Below are 22,856 nucleotides of genomic sequence, written 5' to 3' on the forward strand. Positions count from 1 at the left end.
ACCAGAAAAAATCTGTGAAGGGCTTAAAACTGGAGACAGAGCTACTGTTAACAAGGATCACCAATCACCCATTCCTTTATAATGCTTGTATGGACCCACTTGGTATATTATTATACAACGTTGTGAGGGCCACCAACGGATTAAAGATATTCAAACTCCTTTTACTGCGTCCATTATTATTTTATTATTAGGCCAAGGAAGAGACTCATGTAATCAAGTTCTACACCAAGCCGGGCCTCCAGTCTTTGCCCGGAAGTAAGGAAGTAATGACTCATTAAATTAGCACCAGCCCCTAGAGCACTAATCCTACCGAAAGGGCAAAGAACAATTAACCTGACAGAGAATTTACATGCCAAAGACTCAACCAAATGTTTAAGGGGGTAAAAAAAGGCCAGAAAAAACCCTCTGATAGCACTCTGGCTTTTGTTTGCCATTTTATCTGAGGCTGAATTCACCGCATAAATGAAGGGTAGCGCAAAACCCACCAGCTCCCTGGAAATAGCTGAATCTTAAGAAAAAGTGCCTGGAGTCTTGGCAAATTAGCTTGTTGCTGCTGTTTCTTTTTAAAGGGCTCAATGGGAAAGGCTTTCCAGAGACCGCCTGCCTGCCGAGGAAGGGAAGCCTGGCAGGCAGGGCCATTATCTGCCCTGATACAGCGAGCTCGCAACATATGCTCCCGTCCTTCCTTCACACTGCACTCTGCCAAAGCCCGCAGCGTTCAGGGGAGTCCCTGCATACATCATCCTACTTCCCAGTCACCAGAACCCAGGGGGAAGGAGGGGCGAGTGACATTTACAGCATCCATCCGTAGCCTCCCATCAGTACTCGGCTAAGGATCCAGAAACAAAGGTACCTGGACAGGAGGTTTGCTCTCATAGTTCTGCGTGATCTCACTGGTTCTCACCGGCATCAGAAGCCCTGACAGGCTACAAAATAGGGAAGGGTTTAAGGGACCCAAAGGCGCCTGAGGGCAAAGCCTGGTTGTGGATTCTGGGGCTGGAGCTGGAAGACAAGGTCATGGGCCTCCACTCCTGCACAGAACCCCCACCGTCCACTCAGTGCAGTGGCCCAATGGGACTTGGTTGAAATGAAATTCACAATGGTCACCCTCCTGCCGAAAACCCTCCAAGGAGTGGTGTTTACATTGCAGGTGTATGTAAAATGGTTGTGCACTTTACTGTCTGTTATACTTCAATATAAAAATACATATATATTTGGGGTGCCTGGGTGGCTCAATTGGTTAGGCGTCCGACTCCTGGTTTCAGTTCAGGTCATGATCTCACAGTTCGTGGGTTCGAGCCCCGCATCGGGCTCTGTGCTGACAGCTCGGAGCCTGGAGCCTGCTTCAGATTCTGTGTCTCCCTCGCTCTGTGCCCCTCCCCCACTCGCACTTAGTCTCTCTCTCTCAAAAATAAATAAACATTAAAAATTTTTTTTAATTAAATAAAATAATAAAAATTTAAAAATACGTATTTTTTGAAACATACCCTCTGGCAGTTTGGGAATAAGATCCAGAGTCCTTCCCATGGCCTGCACAGGCCCCCAGGAGCCTACCCTGTGTCCCCCTCTGATGGGGAGGGGGCGTTCGGCCCCTCTGGATTTCCTCCTAGTCCTCCAAGTGGGTTCCTACACTGAGGTCCGTGTCCCACAGTTCTGGGGCCCGCCCCACGCGGCCCCTCCTCACCCACCCACTGCAGAGGAAATGCCACTCCTTCACGAAGCCCCCAATTTAAATCCGGCCCTGGATATTCCCTCTTGTTCTTTTCTTTGCAGCATTCTTCTCAAATGCGAGCGCCGTAGATATCTGTGGCGCTGTGTGGTGACTGACTGTCCTTCCACAGAGACTGTCCTGCCCCCGAACCTATTTCTAGCTCGGAGTCTGGTATACAGAAGGCGCTCAAGAATCTTTGAGGAATCAAAGTGTGCCCTCTGGCAACAGGTCTCTGTGCCTCAGTTCCTTCATTTGTAAGAACGAGCACCGCTTGTATGGGAGGTATGCCAGGGAGCAGGGGCAGAGAGGACCCACGAGGACAGTCTTCCCTCTCCTGGGTCCCAAGTTAAATGAATAACACTTTTGCCCACGTGACCGCTTACTGAAAGACGGCGAACTGCTGATCGTGAGCCACTGGGAGGAAAAAAAAAAACCCATTTCACCTACCGGACTCTCCGGGGAAGTCACTCTTGAGGCTGACCCATCGCAAGCTCCTTTATCTGACCTCAGAGGTCTTTCTTTTTCAGCCCTGAAATCTAGCGGCTGGAACTTTGCGTTTTCAGATGGTTCCAAGACCTCCTCCCCCTGACTATGTTATTTCAAATCACGTTTTACAAACTTCAGACCCCGGGGGGCTGCTTGTGTGTATGAAAAATGAGATGTCAAAACAGTTTACCTATGATGTTCACCGTACTATCCACTTCATTTTTTATAGCTGAAGTCAGGACGGCATACTCAGGAGAAAGATCACTTACTCCATTACTAAGCCCCAAAGATGACTCAACTGGTTCTTGCTAGGAAGAAGAAAAGAAAAAAGAATTGAGAACACTTCCTTTTCCCTCCTTTTTCTTAGCTTCAACTCTACCCTCTGTCTACTTTCTTTAACGCTAGGGTCATGTTCGTCTCCTGAATGCGTTCCCTGCTCATTTAAATCAGCCTGAAGCTAAAGGAGCATGTTTCTGCATAGACTAGACCTACCACGTACGGCCTTCTCTTCTTTTCCTTCTAGGAAAGGGTCCCAGCAAGCTGGTTTGCGTTTATGAAATGCTTACACCTGTAGAGGACGGTTTGGGGGTTGAGCAGGGCTGTGTAACCATGTGCCTAGCTGCCAGATCTTCCTTCTCTGAGAGACGGGGTGCTCAAGAGGGCCAACTCCTGGCTTTCTAAGGGGAGGAATCATGCCACGTCTTCTACAATTATTTCTGAGGAAAAGGTCCGCCTCAACCATTGCGCCAAGAACAGGAACCCAGGGGACTCTGTGAACGACTTCTCCTCAGGTAAGGTTTGCCCTGGGCCCTGGTCACCTGAGCACCCTGCTCTGGGCCGGTGGCGGACAACACGGGCCAGACCAAGTGGAAGGCTTCCTCCCCGCCACGGGAGTCCAGTGGGGCAACCCCACGCCCAGGGCTTACACGTAAATGCCTTTCGAGTGCGTGAACGTCCTGGGCCGCCCAAGAGGCTGCTTGTTCATGCTATTGAAACAATGCAACAAATTCCTTTTCCTTAGTGTAGCTCTCCATTCTGCTTTATTCAAGCCCACCGGAGCCCTCCGACCTCTGAGAAAGCCAACCAACTTTGGGGGAGCCAGTGCTGAGGTACCTATGGACTTTCAGCATTTTGATGAGACAGCTTTTCCTCAAGGTCAGGTTGCATTTGCATCTATGATCAATTGAGCCAGACAAAAAAAAAGCCACACAGGACAACCCCTTTGGGAAACCAGAATGAAGAGTGGGGGCAGAAAGAACACAAGACGGGAGCAGAAGGTCATCAGAGATAGACATGCCTGTGCTTTGAAAAATCCAGAGTGGTGGCACCTCCAAGGCATGCCGACTAGTCTTACCCATGTATTTACAGGCTACCTGGAATCAGGGATGAACACCCCCTCCCCAAAAGTCTTAGGGAAGGAGGAAGAAATTAACCTCTTCCTTTATGACCCCACCTGGCAGACTCCCACCATGGTAACTCACTCTAACCTCGAAGGCACCACCTCACCACGTAGCTCAGTCCTAATAAACTTCCACACTGCACGGCCGACAAGAGGCCCCAAAGGGCAAACAGGAGAAGGGCCCAGGATAGTCCCCCCTGGCACAGTCTTACCCCTTTCTCCCTTTCTCCTGCAGCGCCTTGCATCTCCCCCTTTGTACAAGTCCAAATAGGAACTCTGCCCGTTCTGGGGAACACTCGCTTGCCTGTGACACAAGTCTCCATCGTTTCTCTTCCTTTACTGCCAAACTCCTGAACAGGTGTCTGCCTTTCCCACCGTGGCCTCCTCACCCGTACCCTTGTTAGAGCCTGGGGTGGGGCCACCACCCCAGCCGCGGGCTCAAGCTCCCGGCTCCTGTGGGGCCGGGAGGACATGCCTGTTGTCTGTCAGGCTTTGCGGTCACACGGACCTGGGCTTGAGGCCTGGTTCCTCCACCTTGTACTGGATGCAGGACCTCATTTAACCCTCTTCAAGCCTCTTCTAGGGCACTGTAGACAGCTGTAAGCTGAGGACAATAAGGGACCCATGTCCCAGGGATGATGTGAAGATTAAATGAGACAAATATGCCCCTAGCACTTAGCATCAAATAAATGCTTTCTATTATTCAAGATCACCAATACAACTGCTCGCGACTGCCATGACCTGTCCTTAAGTCCCGTCCCTCAACCCCACACTCCGACATCCAACGGCGGGGGGGGGGGGGGGGGGAACGCACTATCCCTCCTGACAATGTGACCGTCTGGTGTTAATCCCCCACCTTCTGACGCCATCTGCCTCTCTCGCTGCTTTCTCGGCGGCCCCCTTTCCACATCTCCCTCCCTGGTCACGCCCCGCTATCCATTCTTCCGCAATTGCCCAAAAGGAACTATGTGCAGAACATCTTAAGGAACTAGGAAAGAAACTGCTAATCTTTATGGCTCTCTTAGGTTGTCAAGTTATTTTTTACTCACTCTGCTTCTAGGTTGCTTATAAAAGTAATGAGGCAGCCAGACGTGCATAGATTTAAAGACCTAAATTATTCTGATCTCAGCTGAAGACCTCTCAAGTGCTTCGCATGATCTACAGTTTAATTAGTGGCAAGTGATACTTCTATCAACTTTACACTTGAGAAAACTATGACTCAGAGACTAAATTAATTTTCCAAGATCACACTACTTTTAGCCTAAGGAGATACAAGAACCGAACTCCGTCTTTGGTCACGCAACATGATCCTATTCCAGGAGCTTTCTGTCTTAATCAACCCTGCGCTAATCCCCACAGAGATTCAGACAGAAGTATTTTCAACACTGTGTTACTTCCCGCCCCATCCCTACCCTGTGTCCCGTGCTACGTCTCTAACGCAACAAACAGCACGCTCTTCCAACGGAGATGAGTCAGACTATTTCGAACATCCTACTTCAGGAATGCCCTGTTGCTTTTGAAATCTTCAGCGCAAACCATGTCGCTGGTATCATCACTCTGGAAGGACAGTAAGAGTACACTGTAGAGCGAGATGTAGCCAGCGCCTGTCCGGAAGGTCTCCACGCAGGGCGCAAAACAAAAGGATCTTCACTGTACTTAGTCAAACCTAAACTATATACTTTAAAAAAGGCGGGGGGCGGGGGGGAGGCATCTGCGTGGCTCACTCAGTTAAGCCTCTCACTTCAGCTCAGTGATGTCACGATCTCATGGTCTGTGAGTTCGAGCCCTGCATCCGGCTCTGTGCTGACAGCTCAGAGCCCGGAACCTGCTTCAGATTCTGTGTCTCCCTCTCTCTCTCTCTGCCTTTCCCCGGCTCACGCTCTCTCGCTCTGTCTCAGAAATAAACAAACATTAACAAATTTTTTTTAAAAAGCAAAGAAGTCAAACTAAGCAAGGGGGTGCACAGTTCTCTATGGAACACGTGCATAGAGGTCTTTGTCCAGCATCTCCTGGTCCCATATGGTGCCCCATGCCTGCCCTGTCCCCTGCTTTGCTGTACCATCTCAGGACCAGATTAATCCTGAACCAGCCTCCTCTTTCAGTTCCCTTTCTTAGTTTAGAGATAGGCTGTCCTGTGAATCAGCTAGTTTTGGTTTCCAACCTGCCCCAAAGAAAATCAAAGATTAGGCTTAGGTTCAGACCCCTCCATGGTGCATTCACTCTGCCAAATATTTATGCCCAAGAACCTTTTTTCTCAGTATAGAATCTCAAGTTTGGTCTGCAGTTGAAAGGGATTTTAGGCAAAAGCAAACTGGCACAAGAGAGAGTGCAAGGGCAGGGGCCGTCCTCTTTAGACCTCTAAAGTAACACATCTTTGGTTGGTCTCAAAAGCTGTACTTGCTGGAGGGGTTTGGGGATGGACCGAGTCAGAGGCCAGCAAGGGGCACTCAGCCCTTGGCTCCAAGCCAGTTCCATCTCATTCCTGTGCCACAGCCCCTTGTCCAGACATCCCTCTCCTCGAGGCCAAATACAATGGCCGTATGACCATTTCCATGGGCAATCCAGCCCTCTACTGCCAGAAATGCCCGAATCCATCTGTGCAAAGCCTGTCTCCTTGACGCCACATTGAAGGACATCTCTGGATCTCTCTACTAACTAAAATTTCAGGTTGATGGCTGGGCTCCATAAACGCCCACGGGACTCCACACTCCACACCATGAAGCCGCTAAGAGCAGGAACTCTAATAAACAGGTTGACGCCTCCCGCGCAGTCCTATGACACCTTCCTTCCTTCCCTAGAACTAGAACTTCCCTAGAATTTCATTCTCTTCCTACTCTCAATGCAACCTCCTTTTGACTTCTCTCCTTGGCTCCCTTTTCTCTTCGTCTTGTCCTTGGGTTTCTGCTTTAACATCTCATACAGCTCCTCCTTGAAGAAGACATCTGTTGTCAAGGCCTCCAGTGTCGTTCTTGAGTACATGACCACACTCCTGCGCGCCCACGCTTACCTGAGCTCTGGGGCCTGCTAGATCCGACTTTTCTACCTGACACTGGCTGCAGAGGGGTCTCTGTCATCTCAAATTCAACGCGTCCCAAGTTAAACTCACCCTCTTCTCCACAAAACATGCTCCACTCCCAACATTCCCTTCTGTCTTAATAAGGGAAGACAGACAGGACTGGACTCAGGGTCTGGACTCAGGGTCTCCTCTTTGATCCACTCCTGTCTTCACCCTCTACCTCCCGTCCAAACTCTCCTCCTCTCCGTTCCAACTGCCACCACTTTCATCTACACTTGCCCAGTGTGGTCTCCTCTCCTCCGTTCCTTCCTACTCCCAAATATCAACTCCATCGTGCTCTGATCTTACCCCAGGAGTTCAACCATGCCTTGCTGCACAACATCATCCAGAGAGGTTATTCAACCCCCCAGCCTTGGCACTGTGCTCTGAGCGGTACCCTCGGGAGCTATCAGGAGTGGGAGGAGGCACCTGGGGCAAGCCCTCTCCCCTGCTCCATCCAGGGCAGCTCTCATTACCTGTTCGAGTGGGTTGTCAGCCTGTGTTTTCACCTGATTAAGGTTTAAAAACTGAAGACCTCTTCCAACCAAGGAAGGGATCGCTCCAGTATCAGCCTGCCAGGTGGTCTTCGGACAGTGACAAGGGAGCATGTTGTTTTTAATCCAGCTCAAGTCACCGTTAGAGCCAACAGCTCAGTTAGAAAGTTGTGCTAGGGGTGCCTGGGCGGCTCACTTGGTTAAGCATCCGACTCTCGGTCTTGGCTCAGGTCAGGATCTAACAACGGTTTGTGAGTTCGAGCCCAACATCGGGCTCCGTGCTGACAGCGAGGAGCCTGCTTGGGATTCTCCCTCTCCCTCTTGCTGCCCTCCCCCACTCGCTCTCTCTGTCTCTCTCACAAAAATAAGTAAATAAATTTAAAAAAATAAAGAAAGAAAGTTGTGCTAAACACAGGGGCACCTGGGTGGCTCAGTCAGTTAAAGTGTGTGACTTCAGCTCAGCTCGTGATCTCACGCTTCGTGAGTTCGAGCCCCACGTCGGGCTCTGTGCTGACAGCTCAGAGCCTGGAGCCTGCTTCGGATTCTGCGTCTCCTCTCTCTGCCCCTCCCTCACTTGTGCTGTGTCTCTCAAAATAAATAAACATTAGAAAAAATGTTTTTAATAAAAACCAAATACCTGCTTTTCTGTAACTTCTACCCAGAGGTCTGCAGTCAGAACTAATACAGACCAGGCCTGGTCTTGACCAAGTGGCTTTAGAGGAACCTCCTCAAATATAGTTCCCATCATAGCACCAATGCTTTGATCTGGAAGCACTTTACAGTTTCAAAGCATGTCTGTTTCATCTGCAAACAATCCAGTGAGGCAGGAAGTATTAATTTCTAATCCTCCTCACCCACAGTCTTTGTTTCCCACTGTTGCCTCACACAGACTCCTGCTCTAATTAAGCCAGTTTCCTGACTCATCCAGGGAAGACCAAACAGCAACTCTGACTTCCCGGCCTTCATTTGATGCTCCTGGTGCCAGGGATTGACGACCATTTTATTTGATCCCTGCCCCAAAGCCTGGCTCGGGTCCCACAGCTTCTGAAAGGCCAAGAGGCACCAGGTGTGGTGAAAGAGTGTGGGTTCCAAAGCTAGAGTGACCCGGATTCAAATCCCAGTTTCAAAAGCCGAGCTACCTTAGGGAAATTACTCACCCCCCTGTGCTTCCATTTCCTCATAACCTGCCCATCACAGGGAGAGCTCAATGACATAATAACTAGAGCTCAGAACTTGGTAGAACCTGGCTCTAAAATGTCAGCTACCACCCCTCTGTTTATCCACTTCTCTCCTTATTGATCTTGGCCTTGTGATGTTTTTGAAACGCATATATGCACTGAGGATGCACAACACAGTATTGCTCACTACTGTGTGCCTCAGTCTTACTTCCTTAGATGGTTACCTCCACTCAGGCAAGGCCTGGTTCCAGTAAAACATGGTCCACTGAGCTCAGAGCATACATATTCACAAAGAGAACATTGAGGAACATCGAGGCAGAGTTTCTGCACCTACTGCGTAGCCGATGGGCCTCAGTTTCCCAGTGTCAGGGAAGCTCCTGGCTGAGGGAACATAGCAAGGACAGAAACTGCCTGACCTACCCAAGAAAAATGCTGACACTTAGCCCACACGTTCGAAACATCATTTACTAGTTAAGACTTCAACTTGAACTCAATGAAGACGGGAAGGAGCCTGTCTCAATAGCAAATTCTCCTACCCGGTTACTAGACACAAGGCAAACTTTCTCTGTGCAAGAAACCTATCTGGCCTACCCAGATGCACAATGCACAGGACATATTAACTCAGAGCTCAGGCACTGTGACAAAAGTAACGTATTAACAGCTCAGTAAGGATAAAGCCCTTGAACTGTACGATTCCAGGCAACCTGGAGAGTTAACTTCGGAAACAATCTACACAAACGTTTCAGGAAACACACTGGCTTTGGCAGTCATGAGCCACAGAACTTGGGAAGGTTACTGGCCTTATCTATACTCTGCTGCTACACTGTGGGACAGGCGCAAGCAGATTTAAGTTCAAAAGGTAGGCTGTGCTTACGGCTGATGAATCGCCTGCCTTCTGCCGAAGGAACAAGGTCTGTCTGAGGGACAAGTCTCAGGTATTAGCCATACCGTCATCAGTGGAAGATTGCACAATATGCACTTGGCTGGGATAGAACCTCACCTACACAGCTGCACGTAAGAGGAAAGCTCTTTCTTGCTCCCCTGGACCACTATGGCCACACCTCGCCCGGGGCCGTCCCTTCCACAACTGAGCGGCCATATGGAAGACACCGCCATTGCTGACGTGACTGAAGACGTCTTCTCTGATGAGAACAGCAAGGGTCATCAATTCTAAGAAGCGCATCTCCACAGCCCTAAAATAGGATTGCCTGGTAATCAATTGTGGGCCATGGTTTCACTGCAAGCAGTTTTTCTTGCTTGGACATACCTAAGATAATGGCGTATCATATAATCGCTGGCGTCTGTTTTTCGATGGAGTATGGTAGGTATGTTTGAGCAAGGTTTATTGAAAGTGAACATCTGTTACTCCCTTCTTATTGTCTATTAACAGAGATTTTGAAATTAAATCTGCATTGCAATGTAAACCCCCCCGCTCCCACCTCACGCCTTATATTTATTTGTGCATCTATTTAGTGATCAAATATGTATTAAGTATCTGTTCCCTACCAGGCACTGAGCTAGATGCTACGAGAACAGTGAAGATATGACAGTCATACCTAAGATGTAGCAAATTCTTCAAACTCACATATTTGTGGGGAAGTTCAACTTTTCTGACTCAACAACATTAATTAAAATATAGGCCCTAAAAAAAAAAAAATCCAAACTCCGGGAAACTTAAAACTAATGACTAGGTTTTTTTCAACTGGAAGGAAAAATAAATTTTTTTAAAGTTGATGTTAAGGAAGATCTATATGTTAAAAAACACTTGTAAGACATACCCGCCAACCACAGTGTCTGAACTGTATACGGATTCTAATTCAAGTAAACAGACTGTACAAAAATTACATCATTTACGAAACAACTGGGAATCTGAACACTCACCAGATATTTGATGCGCTTGAGGAATTACTGTTAATTATTCAGATGCAATAATGATACTGTGTTGATAACAATTTTTAAAGAGTGCCCATATTTAGAAAGTATATCCTGAAATAGTTATGGGGGGAAAATGATATGATGTGGATTTTGCTTCAGAATAGCGAGCTGAACCATATAAAATGGTTTTTGGGAATCAAAAATGGCTATCTATGGGGCACCGGGGTGGCTCAGTCGGTTGAGCAACCGACTTTAGCTCAGGTCATGATCTCACCGTTCGTGAGTTCGAGCTACATATCAGGTTCACTGCTGTCAGCACGGAGCCCACTCTGGATCCTCTGTCCCCCTTTCTCTCTGTCCCTCCCCCACTTGCACTCTCTCTTTCAAAAATAAACCTTTAAAAAAATGGTTGCCTGAAATCTGCAATTTCATATGGGATGAGGGGGAAAGCAATGGGGCCATGACTGAAATTAAAGGGCCATGAGCTGATTAATGTGGAAATTAGGGTGATGGTTGCAGAGTAAATTTTACTCAGTTGTCTCCTTCCTGTGTGCATAAACATTTTCTACAATACATAGTTAAAACTGGGGCACCTGGGTGGTTCAGTCAGTTAAGCTTCCAACTTCGGCTCAGGTCATGATCTTGCGGTTCGTGAGTTCAAGCCCCGTATCAGGCTCTGTGCTGACCTCTCAGAGCCTGGAGCCTGCTTCGGATTCTGCGTCTCCCTTGCTCTCTGCCCCTCCCCTGCTCATGCTCTGTCCGTCTCTCAAAAAATGAATTAAATGTTTAAAAAAATTTTTTTTAAGTTAAAACAAAATTAGGTCTTAGTACCACTCTGTATTCAAAATAAGTCATAAAGTAAAAATATTTAGAGTGAAACTGGAGGTTGCCTAACATACACTGCCTAAAATGTTTGTTTTCCACTGTGAATGGAAGGTGAGTATGTCCAACACTTTAACAGTTTATCTCAGCTTCCCCTCAAAGTCCATCTACCTTCACAAGATTAACTTTATAGCAGAAGTAAATTGTCTTGTTTTCTTTTTCTTTCTATTTTACTAACTGGCTTGCTTTTAAACATCGTGCTGTCTGGACACTCTGGATTTTTTCTTTGACAGTGATTCTGGGTTAGGAATCAGAATACTTGGCATCACCTTTAAGGTCAGTTCTAAATGACCATGTGACTTTGGCCACATGACCTACACAGCCTTTGGGCCCACGTCACTCTACTCCCTCTATAGCCTCAGTTTCTCTACCTGCAAACGGAGTGCAGTGAACCCTAAGACAATCTTCTCTTCAATGGTCTATAGGCCTGGGAATGTAGTGTCTGCTCTTTGCTTGTCCACTGAAACTCATCCTCCATTTTCCGGGGACATCTGGCTCTTCTCTGGCTATTTAACAAGAGCTACGCAATCTAGGCACAAAGATCCTCAGGCCACAGGGGATTCCAGACTACACAGCCTACTGAAAAGCTCACACACACAAACACACCCCTATGGAAAACCCCTGGGAGTCCTGAGAAGTAGTTCTGGGCGGGGGGGCGGTTGCAGAAAGAATCTCCTGAGAACCACACTAACAGGGTGTTCCAACGGGCCACTGTGCCCCCAACTTAACGGCCTGTCATGGAATATACACATAACGTATAGATGCTACATTTTAATATAAGTGTATAATACTTAATATACATTACATATATTTAATAGCCTAAAAATATACTTCATGTGATCAGATAGTAGCTGGTTGCTGGAGCTCAGCTGAAACTAAGTGACCAGCTGGCAACAGTCTTGGGGACCAGATGGAGGCTAGAGTCCAGCTCAGTGTGAATTTGTGACTTCATTCATAAACTGCTCACTGGAATTGCATTAAGCAGGGGATATGCGTGCTGGAGTCTACACGAGGGGACATGCCAAAGAGGATACATGAAAAGCACATAAAACACGACAGCCAAAGAAGAAAGGTTAAATACTTCACAGAGATCCCATGACTTGTTTTCATGAGACAGAATAGGAATCATTAATACGGTCACAACTTTGGCTTTCTCTCTGAACAACCAAAGATTACCTTGATGTGCTTCACTCTGTCTTCTTTTTCTGTCTTTGGTTTCTTTCCTGTGGCAACAAATAGAATAGTTTTGAATTAACTCGTGAAGAACGTACAGAGAAGACATTTCCCCTCAATTCTTTCTGAAACTCTCACTGAACCTGTACATGTTTTAATCTATACGTGGTCAAAATTCCAAATGTTTCTTTGACTGTCTTTGGTGACCGGACAGTCACTTTCCCCAGCCAGGTAAAGGCAGGACCATCATCCACAGTATGAACTACTGTTCCATCCTTGGAGTGACTACGGATGTGGAAATAACGAAATCACAAGGGTACTACAATATATACTCAGTGATCACGGTTTTCATCAGTAAATTTCTTTATCTACCTTTCTTAGAAGGTCTTTCAGATAACGGCAACATCCGGTATACTCTGAAGGCATTGTTTCCTTTCTTTATACTTTTATCCTTGACTTCTTCAATGTCAGGCAAGGAGTTCATGGCACATCGAAAATTCGCCTTCCATGTTTTTGGATCAGGTTTATCTACTCCTGGTTGATGCTTTCCTAACAAAAGAGCCAAAAGAATGAAGGTTAAGAAAAAGAGGGGAAGGGGTGCCTGGGTGACTCAGTCGGTTGAGCGCCCGACTCCAGCTCAGGTCATGATCTCATGGTTTGTGAGTTTGAGCCCCGCGTCGGGTTCTGTGCGGACAGCGCAGAGCCTGGAGCTTGCTAAGGATTCTGTCTCTGTCTCTCTGCCCTCCCCACCCCTCTCAAAAATAAATATTAAAAACAATTATTAAAAAAAAAGAAAAAGAGGGGGAAAATATAGAGTAAAAATGCCTGGAAACACAGGAATGCTGGCTAGGTAGTGCAGAGAACCCTTTTAATTCCAGGCTCTACTTACAGCAGCCAACCATCCTAGTTTGCCTGGGACTGGGACTGAATTCCTGGGATGTGAGAATTTTTGTTTTAAAATCTGAACAGTTCTGGGAAAACTGGGACAAACTGGTCACTCTGGCTCTACCAAACAGCTTGAGAAAACCCTCATAACGGTAGAACAAAGGAGAATCAAGGTACGTAACAGAGAAGGCTGGAAGGCCAGGAGGCCAACAAACCCAGATAACTGGAGTGTCTCTTTTTCATCTGACTCAAATATTAATCAGAACGCCGATTCCTGTAAATAGCTCCCTACTGAAATTTTGTTATAAAATGTCCAACTCTTGATTTCGGCCCAGGTCACGATCTCACGGTTCATGGGACTGAGCCCCGCGTCGGGCTCTGTTCTGAAAGCATGGAGTCTGCTTGGCATTCTCTCTCTCCCTCCCTCCCTCCCTCCCTCCCTCTCTCTCTCTATGCCCTTTCCTCGCTCTTCCTCGCTTACCTGCCAGAACAAATAAGTTCTATATTCCCTGGTGCACACCTAGTGAGCCATAGTCAGAATCCCACATTTACACGAAATTTAAGGACTGAGTTTCCCCAGCACGGGCACAGCATCACTTCTGAATGATGAAGTGTGTACCCCACGTGTCCTGGATGTGCCTGGGGACACGTCACCAGCTTTTCAGAGCTATCTTCACGAAGCCATAAGCCATATATGTGCAGTGAGAAAAAAACACAAAACGATGGTTAACACTGTATTACTGTAAAATCGAGATTTGCTAAGAGAATAGAATGTCAATGTTCTCACCAAAAACAAAAATTAAAGGTAAATATGAGAAGTGACGGGTGGGTTCATTAATTTGATGGGGGGGAAATCCTTTCACGGTGCATACATCAAATCATCACATTGTACACCTTAAATATCTCACAATTTTATTTGTCAATCTATACCTCAATTTAAGAAAAACGGGGTGCCTGGGTGGCTCAGTCAGTTAAGTGTCCGACTCTGGCTCAGGTCATGACCTCACAGTTTGGGAGTTCGAGCCCCGCGTCAGGCTCTGTGCTGACAGCCGGGAGCCTGGAGCCTGCTTCAGATTCTGTCTCCCTCTCTCTCTGACCCTCCCCCACGCATACTCTGTCTCTGTCTGTCTCTCTCTCGAGAATAAATAAACATAAAGAAAGAAAGAAAGAAAGAAAGAAAGAAAGAAAGAAAGAAAGAAAGAAAGAAAAAGAAGACATGTAAGCAACAACCGACAACAGCGTCTGCCTCTAGAGATAATGCGGGGCGTTTGCTACCTGTGTGGATGGCCCAGTTTCTAAAGAGTGGTGCATCTTTTTCCACATCCCACCCATGTCTAGCCGCATGCATCCAAGGGATCTGGAAAATCTTCTTTTCCTGAAAAACAAAAGCAAAAAAGCAACTGCAACCATGGGGTTCAGGCCACCTTTGCGGGAGGTTTGTAAGTCCTGGCTAGTTAAGATTCTCTACTAAGTGTCACTGGGTTTGCTAAGTGTCTGCAGTAAAATCCACTAGTAAACGCACCTCCCCACTGGGCCCCAAATCTTGATGGCCTATTCGGGAAGGATTCAGAGTCATGTGGAGTCTGGCAGCATAGGAATGTACTCCAAGGTCAACGTGATGATCTGGGGATATGACAATGCGTTCTGTTACCTGCGTCATTTTTCCTTAAAGGACCACATATAACTGGTCACTGACTGCAACTTCTAATGCTTATTATTACCATTGGTTTCCATCATTTGCCAAAGAGGAACTCTGTTTGCCTTAGGCAAATTAAAAAGTAGGCAACTTTCCAAAATGACACCCATTTGTGCTGCTAAAAGGGAAATCAGGGTTATCTGGGGTCACTGGCACAGAGACTAACTACCTCAATCTACTTGTGCAGCCAACAGAAATTGAAGATGTGGTCTAATGTCCTAACCCCTAAGTGTCTACTGCCCTGCATGGAACATCAAGATGTACAAACAAAGACGTATTGAGTGTGCAGAGATGATACTACTTTTCTGGAGAAGTCTCTCAGTGCAATTCTCACAGTAGACCCCTTCCACCTCTCTTACAGCCCGAGAGGCAACTCAGAATAGCTGGAATCAACCCTGGCAAACACAGGATTAGAAACCAGAGCTTTGGAAACAAAGCCATGCCTGTGACTGGACAGGACCAGCAATTATTGTGTTCCCATGGCACTTTACATCTGACTGTCCACGTGTTCCCATGGTCTCAGTTTTGTTCTCTGTGAGAACCTACGGAGCTCCACATGTTATTATTTCTCTTTCACAGTTGAGGAAACTGAGGAACAGAATTACATTCTATAGCCAAGGAAATTACTGTAGTGTCTGAATTCAAAACCACGTCACGTGATCCCACCATCACTTAATCACATCACACATTGTCTCCCAGTGGTCAGATTCAGATTTCCAATCCTATGACGCATCTGTTGTCTTGGATTCTGTGCAAACAAAGCCCAGGAAAACTATATTTTTTGAAGCCCTAAAGGTAGTTCTGGTAGTTTCTAGGTATGGAGATCCTTGCACAATACACTGGGGAAGGGAAGAAGATGTCAGTAGGGATTTTCCACCACCTTGGTTTCATACAACGAAAGACAGAAAGGGTCCCAACTGACCCAAAAGGGACTCAGTGCCACTCTATAGAGCCAATCACAAAGCCTGAACTAAAAATATTTCAGAACATTTGAGAGTTCCCCAAAACCTGTTAAAATTAAAAAGAACTGAAAGTCAGAGGCTTTTCATAAACCCCTCCTTGTTCATTCTGTATCATCCACTGAGATTGCATGGTTTCAGGTTAGCTGTCTCCAAAGGGCAGTGATGAGCAAAGGTCTGAGTGAAATTTTATTTTTTAATGTAGATGAAAATCAGAGGGCAAAATCATTTTAATGTCATTTTTGATGTTCACATGAAAATGGAAAAAAAAAGGAAAAGAAATTTATTTCAGTGAAACAACTTCTCCTCAAGAGAACAACCAGGATCCAAAGGCTTATGCTTAAAGACCTAAACCCTTCATGGAATTTGCTGTTGCACCTTTCTGTAGGTCCAAGGAGTTCTGGAGGTCAGTCACCCAAGCTGAAATCTATCTCATTAACCACAAAGGATTCTGGTATATAGATCTTCTCAAGCATTTGTGTTCATGCAGGCGCGCGCGCGCACACACACACACACACACACACACACACACACACCCTACCAAACCTAGTACCACAGAAATTATGCCCAAATCACAAAACCACAAACATAATGACTAAACCTAGCAATTATCCACCATGGATCCCTGGATCCTCTTTAATAGGCAAAGAGTCTGAATGGACCTTTGTTGAAAGCAGATAAATAACATGGCCAATAAGCACATAAAGACCCCTAGCATCACCAATCATTAGGCCAATGCAAATCAAAACAACAATGAGATACCACTTCCTACCCCAGGATGGCTAGATAAAATCAAAAAACAAGTAGTAAGTTATTGGTAAGGATGTGGAGAAACTGGAACCCTCACACATTGCTGGCGGGAATGCCAAATAGGGTAGACACAGTAGAAATCAGTTTGGCTAGTCCTCAAAAAGTTAAACACAGAGTTCTCACATGACCCAGTAATTTCACTCAAAAAAATCACAAACTGGTGTTGAAACAAATATTTATACATGAATGTTCAAAACAGTGCTACTCATAACAGCCAAATGTCCATCAACTGATAAATGGATAAAGAAAATATTGTACATGCATTAAATGGAATATTATTCAGCCACAAAAAGGAATGTACTATTGACACAAGCTACAACATGAATGAACCTTGAACATTACATTAAGTGAAAGAAGCCTTCTACAAAAGGCCACCTATTGAATGGCTCCATTTATATGAAATGACCAGAAAAGGCGAATCCAAAGAGACAGAAAGCAGACTAGTTGATGCCTTGCACAAGGAAAGGATTTGCAGTGCCTTGCAATGGAAAGTGACTGCTTAACGGGCACAGTGTCGTTCTCTTGGGGTGATGAAAATTCTGGAGTTATAGTGGTGATGGTTGCGTAACATTGTGAGTATACTTAATGCCACTGAATTGTATATTTTAAAATGGTTAAAGTGGTAAATTAAAAAAAAATACATGTAACTTTTTAAAAGTGTATTTATTTACTTTGAGATAGAGTGTGAGTGGAGGAGGGGCAGAGAGAAAGGGAGAGAGAATCCTAAGCAGGCTCTATGCTGTCAGCACAGAGCCCAACGAGGAGCTTGATCTCACAAACCATGAGATCATGACCTGAGTTGAGATCAAGAGTTGGACACTTACCCAGCTAAGCCACCCAGGTATCCCAAAAAAACTACATGTCACTTTTAACTACTTTTTCCTGTTGCAAAAAATAAACAACTAATAAACATATCACATATATCTTTTTTTTTTAAGACTATGTTAAAAGATAAAGAAGGGGAGACTCATTTTAAAACTGGAAGAGATTCTGGGGGCACCTGGGTGGCTCAGTCAGTTGAGCACCCGACTTTGCCTCAGATCATGATCTTGTGGCTTGTGAGTTTGAGCCCCGTGTTGGGCTCTGTGCTGACATCTCAGAACCTGGAGCCTGCTTTGGATTCTGTGTCTCCCTCTCTCTCTGCCCCTCTCCCACTCATACTCGCTCTCTCTCTTTCTCAAAAATAAAAACATTAAAAAAAAATGTAATGCACTGGAAGAGATTCTGATGAGTAAACATTCTGGTCATAGATCTTTATGTCCCAAAGGTGATAATGACATTGATCCATGTCTGTGTAGACTCTGGGACATCAGTACTTGCTATGAGAAGCCCTGGGTGTCCCCTCCACATAGGATATGCCTACCATGTATGGAAGGATGGCATGTTACAGACTCTACCAGTGCTTATACAGAGAGAGGACTCTGCCTACCTACCTGAGGCCAAGAGAGAGAAGCACTGCTTGAACTGAGAAGAACATTTAAGATTATCTTGAGTAATGCAGAACAAACATACCTTGGCCCCAAGTGGAAACTAGCTCGTTTAACTTCCTCTGCTTCTTCTCTCCTCCACTGTCTATAAGATGTTCCAATCTACTCTGCTATTTTTGTTTGGACTCCTTACCTTGATCTGAGGTGGACTGATATTTATATAAACACAAGCCTGCTTGTGAATGAAAGGATAAGGTCTGAAACTACCTAGGGACACCATACGCTCAGAGAGTGGCCTTGGCCCTGGGGTCCAGGTAGGTCTCCCACATGAAATGAGAACTCCAAGAACCATAGTGGGAATCAATCAGAGCTACAAAGCAAACAACGAGCCTGGATGTGGCTGCCTCCTTCCCTCCTCCAAAAATGGCCCAGAGAAACCACAAACAAGCGTTTGGACCTATCCAGAAATGACCTGGTCTCTTCCACAAGTCAATGGCAAAAAGGGGAAAAAAGGAGGAGCTACCGTTCATTATCATGACAATCAGGAGACACTTCGAATCAGACCAACCAAACACAACCTGTGAGCCTTCTCTGGATTCTGACTGAACAAATCAACTGTAGAAACACATTTTGGGAATAGTCGAGGCATTTCGGATATGGACGGTGCAGTGATGATGTTAAAAAATTACGATTAATTATGATTTATTTATGGTTACACAATTGATAACGGTATGGTGAACATATAGAAAATGGTTTTAAGTCTTATACATGTATGCTGTCAGGGAGTTGCTTTCAAATACCACACACACACAAATTTTTTAAATGTTAACAATTGCTGGGGCATCTGGATGGCTCAGTTGGTTGAGAGCCTGACTTCGGCTCAGGTCATGATCTCGCGGTTCGTGAGTTTGAGCCCCACATCAGGTTGCTGTCAGCCAGCTGTCAGCGTGCAGCCTGCTTCGATCTTCTGCCTCCCCCTCTCTCTCTGCCCTCCCTGCTTGCGCTCGCTCGCTCTCTCAAAAATAAATAAAACATTTTTAACAAATGTTAATAATGGTTACATCTAGAGGCAAGTTTTAAAACTACACGGGATTTTGCTACACTCTTCTCTCTAGCCATTATACCATTTAAACCTACTGTGTATGTGTGCAAATGCTCCTAATAAAAAGTAACAGGCCCTGGGGTGCCTGGGTGGCTCAGTTGGCCCTGGGATGCCTGGGTGGCTCAGTCCATTGAGTGTCCCACTCTTAATTTCAGCTCAGGTCATGATCCCAGGGTTGTGGGATCGAGCCCCCCAGAGGGCTCCATGCTGACTATGGAGCCTACTTAAGATTCTCTCTTTTCCTCTGCCCCTCCCCCTCCTCTTTCTACACAAATATTAAAAAAAGTAACGGGCAGGAGGGAGGCCCAGCACCCAGCCAGCGAGCAGTAACAACCGAGACCTCCCTGGCCTGCCCTCCAGGGCCTTCCAGCACGGGGTACGCCCCCATCAATGCCAACACATTCTGAACAACGCAGCTAAGGCCTAAGTGAGTAACAGAGCCCCACGGACAGGGCCGTTTTCTAAGAGTCCCCACCAGTCTTCAGCAGGAGAAGAGATTTTACGACGACCTCAAGCCACAGAACGCAAGCAGGAATTTCAGGCAGAATGCTTGTGAAGAAGGAAAGAACAGCAAGGTCTCAAATATTTAGGTGGGCAGACGAATGCCAAAGCCTAAGTTAGCAGAAACCTAGATAAAGATGCCCCGAGGAGGTGGAGGTACGGAGAGAAAAGGTCCTGATGCCACCCGAGGTGCACAGTGCCGGTGACAGACTGAGCACACAGACAACCTTGCAGATGCTCTGCCCAGGCGGGTGGGCGGCCCGAATGACCGGTCCCCAGGGCGCACGGCACACGCGGCCTCCTGTGCCTCAGAGGCCTTACTGCGGCAGCCACGGCCGCTCAGGCGGAGGGCCAGCAGGGGGGCCAGACGAGGCGGAGGCGGCCGAGGGGTCTCCTTTCCCGCTCCGCCAGGGAAGAGCACTCACAAGCCAGGAGCCAGCTGAGCGGAGCTCAACGGGGAGGGCCACCTGACAGGGGTGGAGCGTTCGCTGCACAGAGAAGAATCCATTTCCTTTGCGGTCCTCTCTCAGGAAAATCACGGACGAAGTAGATGGAAGAAAAGGTGTCGCGGTGGAGTCCCAGTGAGGAAGCAGTCCCAAGAGGGTGGATTTGCTTCTCACAGGCTGTCCCCAAACTGCCATAGACGGGGCAGCGTATAGCCCAGGACCGTGCTGGAGGCCGGAAACCCAGAGCCAAGATGTCAGCAGGGTCGCATCTCCTTCAGAGGCTGTAAGGACAGTCCTCCCTTGACACGTCCAGCTTCGGGTGGGGTCAGGCGCTCCTTGGCTTAGTGGATCCATCTCTCCAATCTCTGCCTCTGTCTTCACTCTGTCTTCTGCTCTGTGTGGGTCTTCTCCTCTCCGCCTCTTCTATGGACACTTGTCACCGCATTGGCCCAGCTGGATCTCATCTTGAGATCTTTAACTTTTCCCAAAGACCCTTTCTTTCAGCAAGGACACATCCACAGGTTCCGGGGGTAAGGAAGTAGATATATGGTTTGCAGGGGGGTGGGGGCACAATTCAGCCCTACTAAAAAGACAGTTCACTGCACCATATCAAGTGCCTACTCATACAGGGGACGCAATGACATGTGAAGTTTGCCACTGCATCAAGCCAGCCAAACTGGTGGATATATTTTTGTACGAGAAAAAAAAAAAAGTTACTTCTCTTCAGAAATCAGAAATCAGAAATCAGGAACTTCTGTGTTAATTTCGCACTCTGATCAATATAGGCAAAGTTACCTTGTTCTTTAAAACGTACTCCTACCAGGGTGCTGGGGTGGTTCCGTTGGGTAAGCCTCCAACTTCCGCTCAGGTCATGATCTCACAGCTCGTGAGTCTGAGCCCTATGTCGGGCTCTGTGCTGACAGCTCAGAGCCCGGAGGCTGCTTTGGATTCTGTGTCTCCCTCTCTCTCTGTGCCTCCACTACCAGCTCTCTGTCTCTGTCTCTGTCTCTCTCAAAGATGAATGAACATTAAAAACAAATTTTTTTAATATAATCCTACTTAATGACTCTGCACCTTGGCTTCCTGGTCTGTAAAATGGAAAACCTAACAGTATCTACCCCATTGTGGGGATTACGTGAGCTCATGCACGGATCTTGCTTAAAGGAGTAGCTGTTGTTACTATTGAGTACCCCACATTTCTTCAACTCCCCTCTCCTTATAATTCCACTTGTGCCCCTGCTGACCACGGAGGCCAATGCCCAACCTGATTTATTTGGAGCAGGCTAATTACAAAAACCCCTCCAGGATACAAATCTAAAACGCTAGAGATACAGCAAGCCTAGAAAAACATTTTATTTGCCATGCGACGTTAATATACACGACAGCTCCCATGAAGTGGACATATGGTTTACTTAAGCGATTTCTATTTACTTTTTACCCCACCTTGTTTCAGAAAGGACCCACTGAAACCGATGCACTCAAATACAATACATTTAAAATAAGGGAACCAAAAAAGTGGATGAGGAAAAAAGAAGTAAGGCTTGACAGCTATCTGAAAAGCAAAGATGAAGCCAGGAGTGATCTTAGTCAACACAATCATGCTGTAGTATCCTGCACACTTGTGAGAAGAGGGCACAATCAGGCTCTAAGCACTCAACCATGAGATAAAAGATGAAGCCTGACCAGCTGAATTATTCATTGGGTCCTTAAGATTAAAATGAGTGGGGAGGCAGAAGAGAAAAAGGAAATTTACTCAGAAGAACTGAGGTATTCCTGGTAGGGGGAGAGAAACTTCTCTCTTGGGCCCTCTGAAAGACAGCGTGATATGTTAGATGCTTTTCTAGCTGGTAACTATATATTTTCAGGTGTTCTTTATTTTGACATCCGCTCTCTTCCTGATTCACTCCCAACAGGTAGGATCAATTAGATGGAGAGTTTGGGGTTGATAAAGTCAGAGAGTATTTATGTATATGTGTGGGTTGTAAACGACAGACTACTTTTTTAGGACAAGTAGGCACACGGTGTTTCACAATAAAAAGAAAAGACAGGGGCACTTGGGTGACTCAGCTGGTTAAGTGTCCGACTCTTGGTTTCGGCTCAGGTCATGATCTTGCTGTCTCATAGGTCAGAGCCCCACATCAGGCTCTGTGCTGGCAGTGCAGGGCCAGCTTGGGATTCTCTCTCTCTTGCCCTTTCTCTCTGCCCCTCCCCCACTCATACTGTCTCTGTCTCTCAAACAATAAATAAATAAACTTAAAAAAAAAAAAGAAAGAGATGTTCTTAAAGACAAAACCAAAAGTCTTCTCCATAGAGAATACTGAGAAGAAAGCCAATATGCTCCATTCCCAATGTAAAACCCAAGAATTTCCACGTCCTCTGATCCTAGAAAGCCAGGAGAAGCCAGAGAAAAATTCAGAGAAGGAAGAGGGTAAGAATCATTAAAGAAAAACACAGATCATTTTGGGTGGGTTGGTTTTGTAATTAACAAGCATCAGATTCTGAATACAAGGAATACAATTTTACTTTCTGGCAGTCTATATGTATGTGGTTTTAGTAAGGACCCCCTCCTCCTCCTCTCTCTCTGTCTCTCTCTCTCACACACACACACACAAGCACCCAACACACTTACCTTGTTAAGCCACTTCAGCCCCGGTATTGTATTTGAATTTATCTGTTCCTCCAGCCATGGGCGCATTCGCATCCTTTCCACGGGCATGGTACCCTTCTGCAAAGAGAAGCACAGTTATTAGGCAATTCTGCCACTGCCTGCCATGTCT

At 46.4% G+C, this 22,856-nt stretch overlaps 1 protein-coding gene across 6 annotated transcripts in view; it reads right to left on the minus strand.

Moving 5' to 3' along the window:
- IRF2 (interferon regulatory factor 2) overlaps positions 1–22,856 on the minus strand; it is a 90,554-nt gene that overhangs the window by 19,711 nt on the left and 47,987 nt on the right. For all 6 annotated transcript variants that reach the window (XM_027077094.2, XM_053216277.1, XM_027077092.2 and 3 more), the window contains 5 exons: positions 22,709–22,804; positions 14,414–14,513; positions 12,626–12,802; positions 12,257–12,303; positions 2,388–2,505 (listed from right to left, as the gene is read on the minus strand). In XM_027077094.2, the coding sequence (XP_026932895.1) occupies positions 2,388–2,505; positions 12,257–12,303; positions 12,626–12,802; positions 14,414–14,513; positions 22,709–22,795 (529 nt within the window). In that variant the 5' untranslated portion in view covers positions 22,796–22,804. The remainder of the gene's footprint in view (positions 1–2,387; positions 2,506–12,256; positions 12,304–12,625; positions 12,803–14,413; positions 14,514–22,708; positions 22,805–22,856) is intronic.

This window comes from Acinonyx jubatus, chromosome B1 (genome assembly GCF_027475565.1).
Source record: "Acinonyx jubatus isolate Ajub_Pintada_27869175 chromosome B1, VMU_Ajub_asm_v1.0, whole genome shotgun sequence".
NCBI classification, from domain to species: domain Eukaryota; kingdom Metazoa; phylum Chordata; class Mammalia; order Carnivora; family Felidae; genus Acinonyx; species Acinonyx jubatus.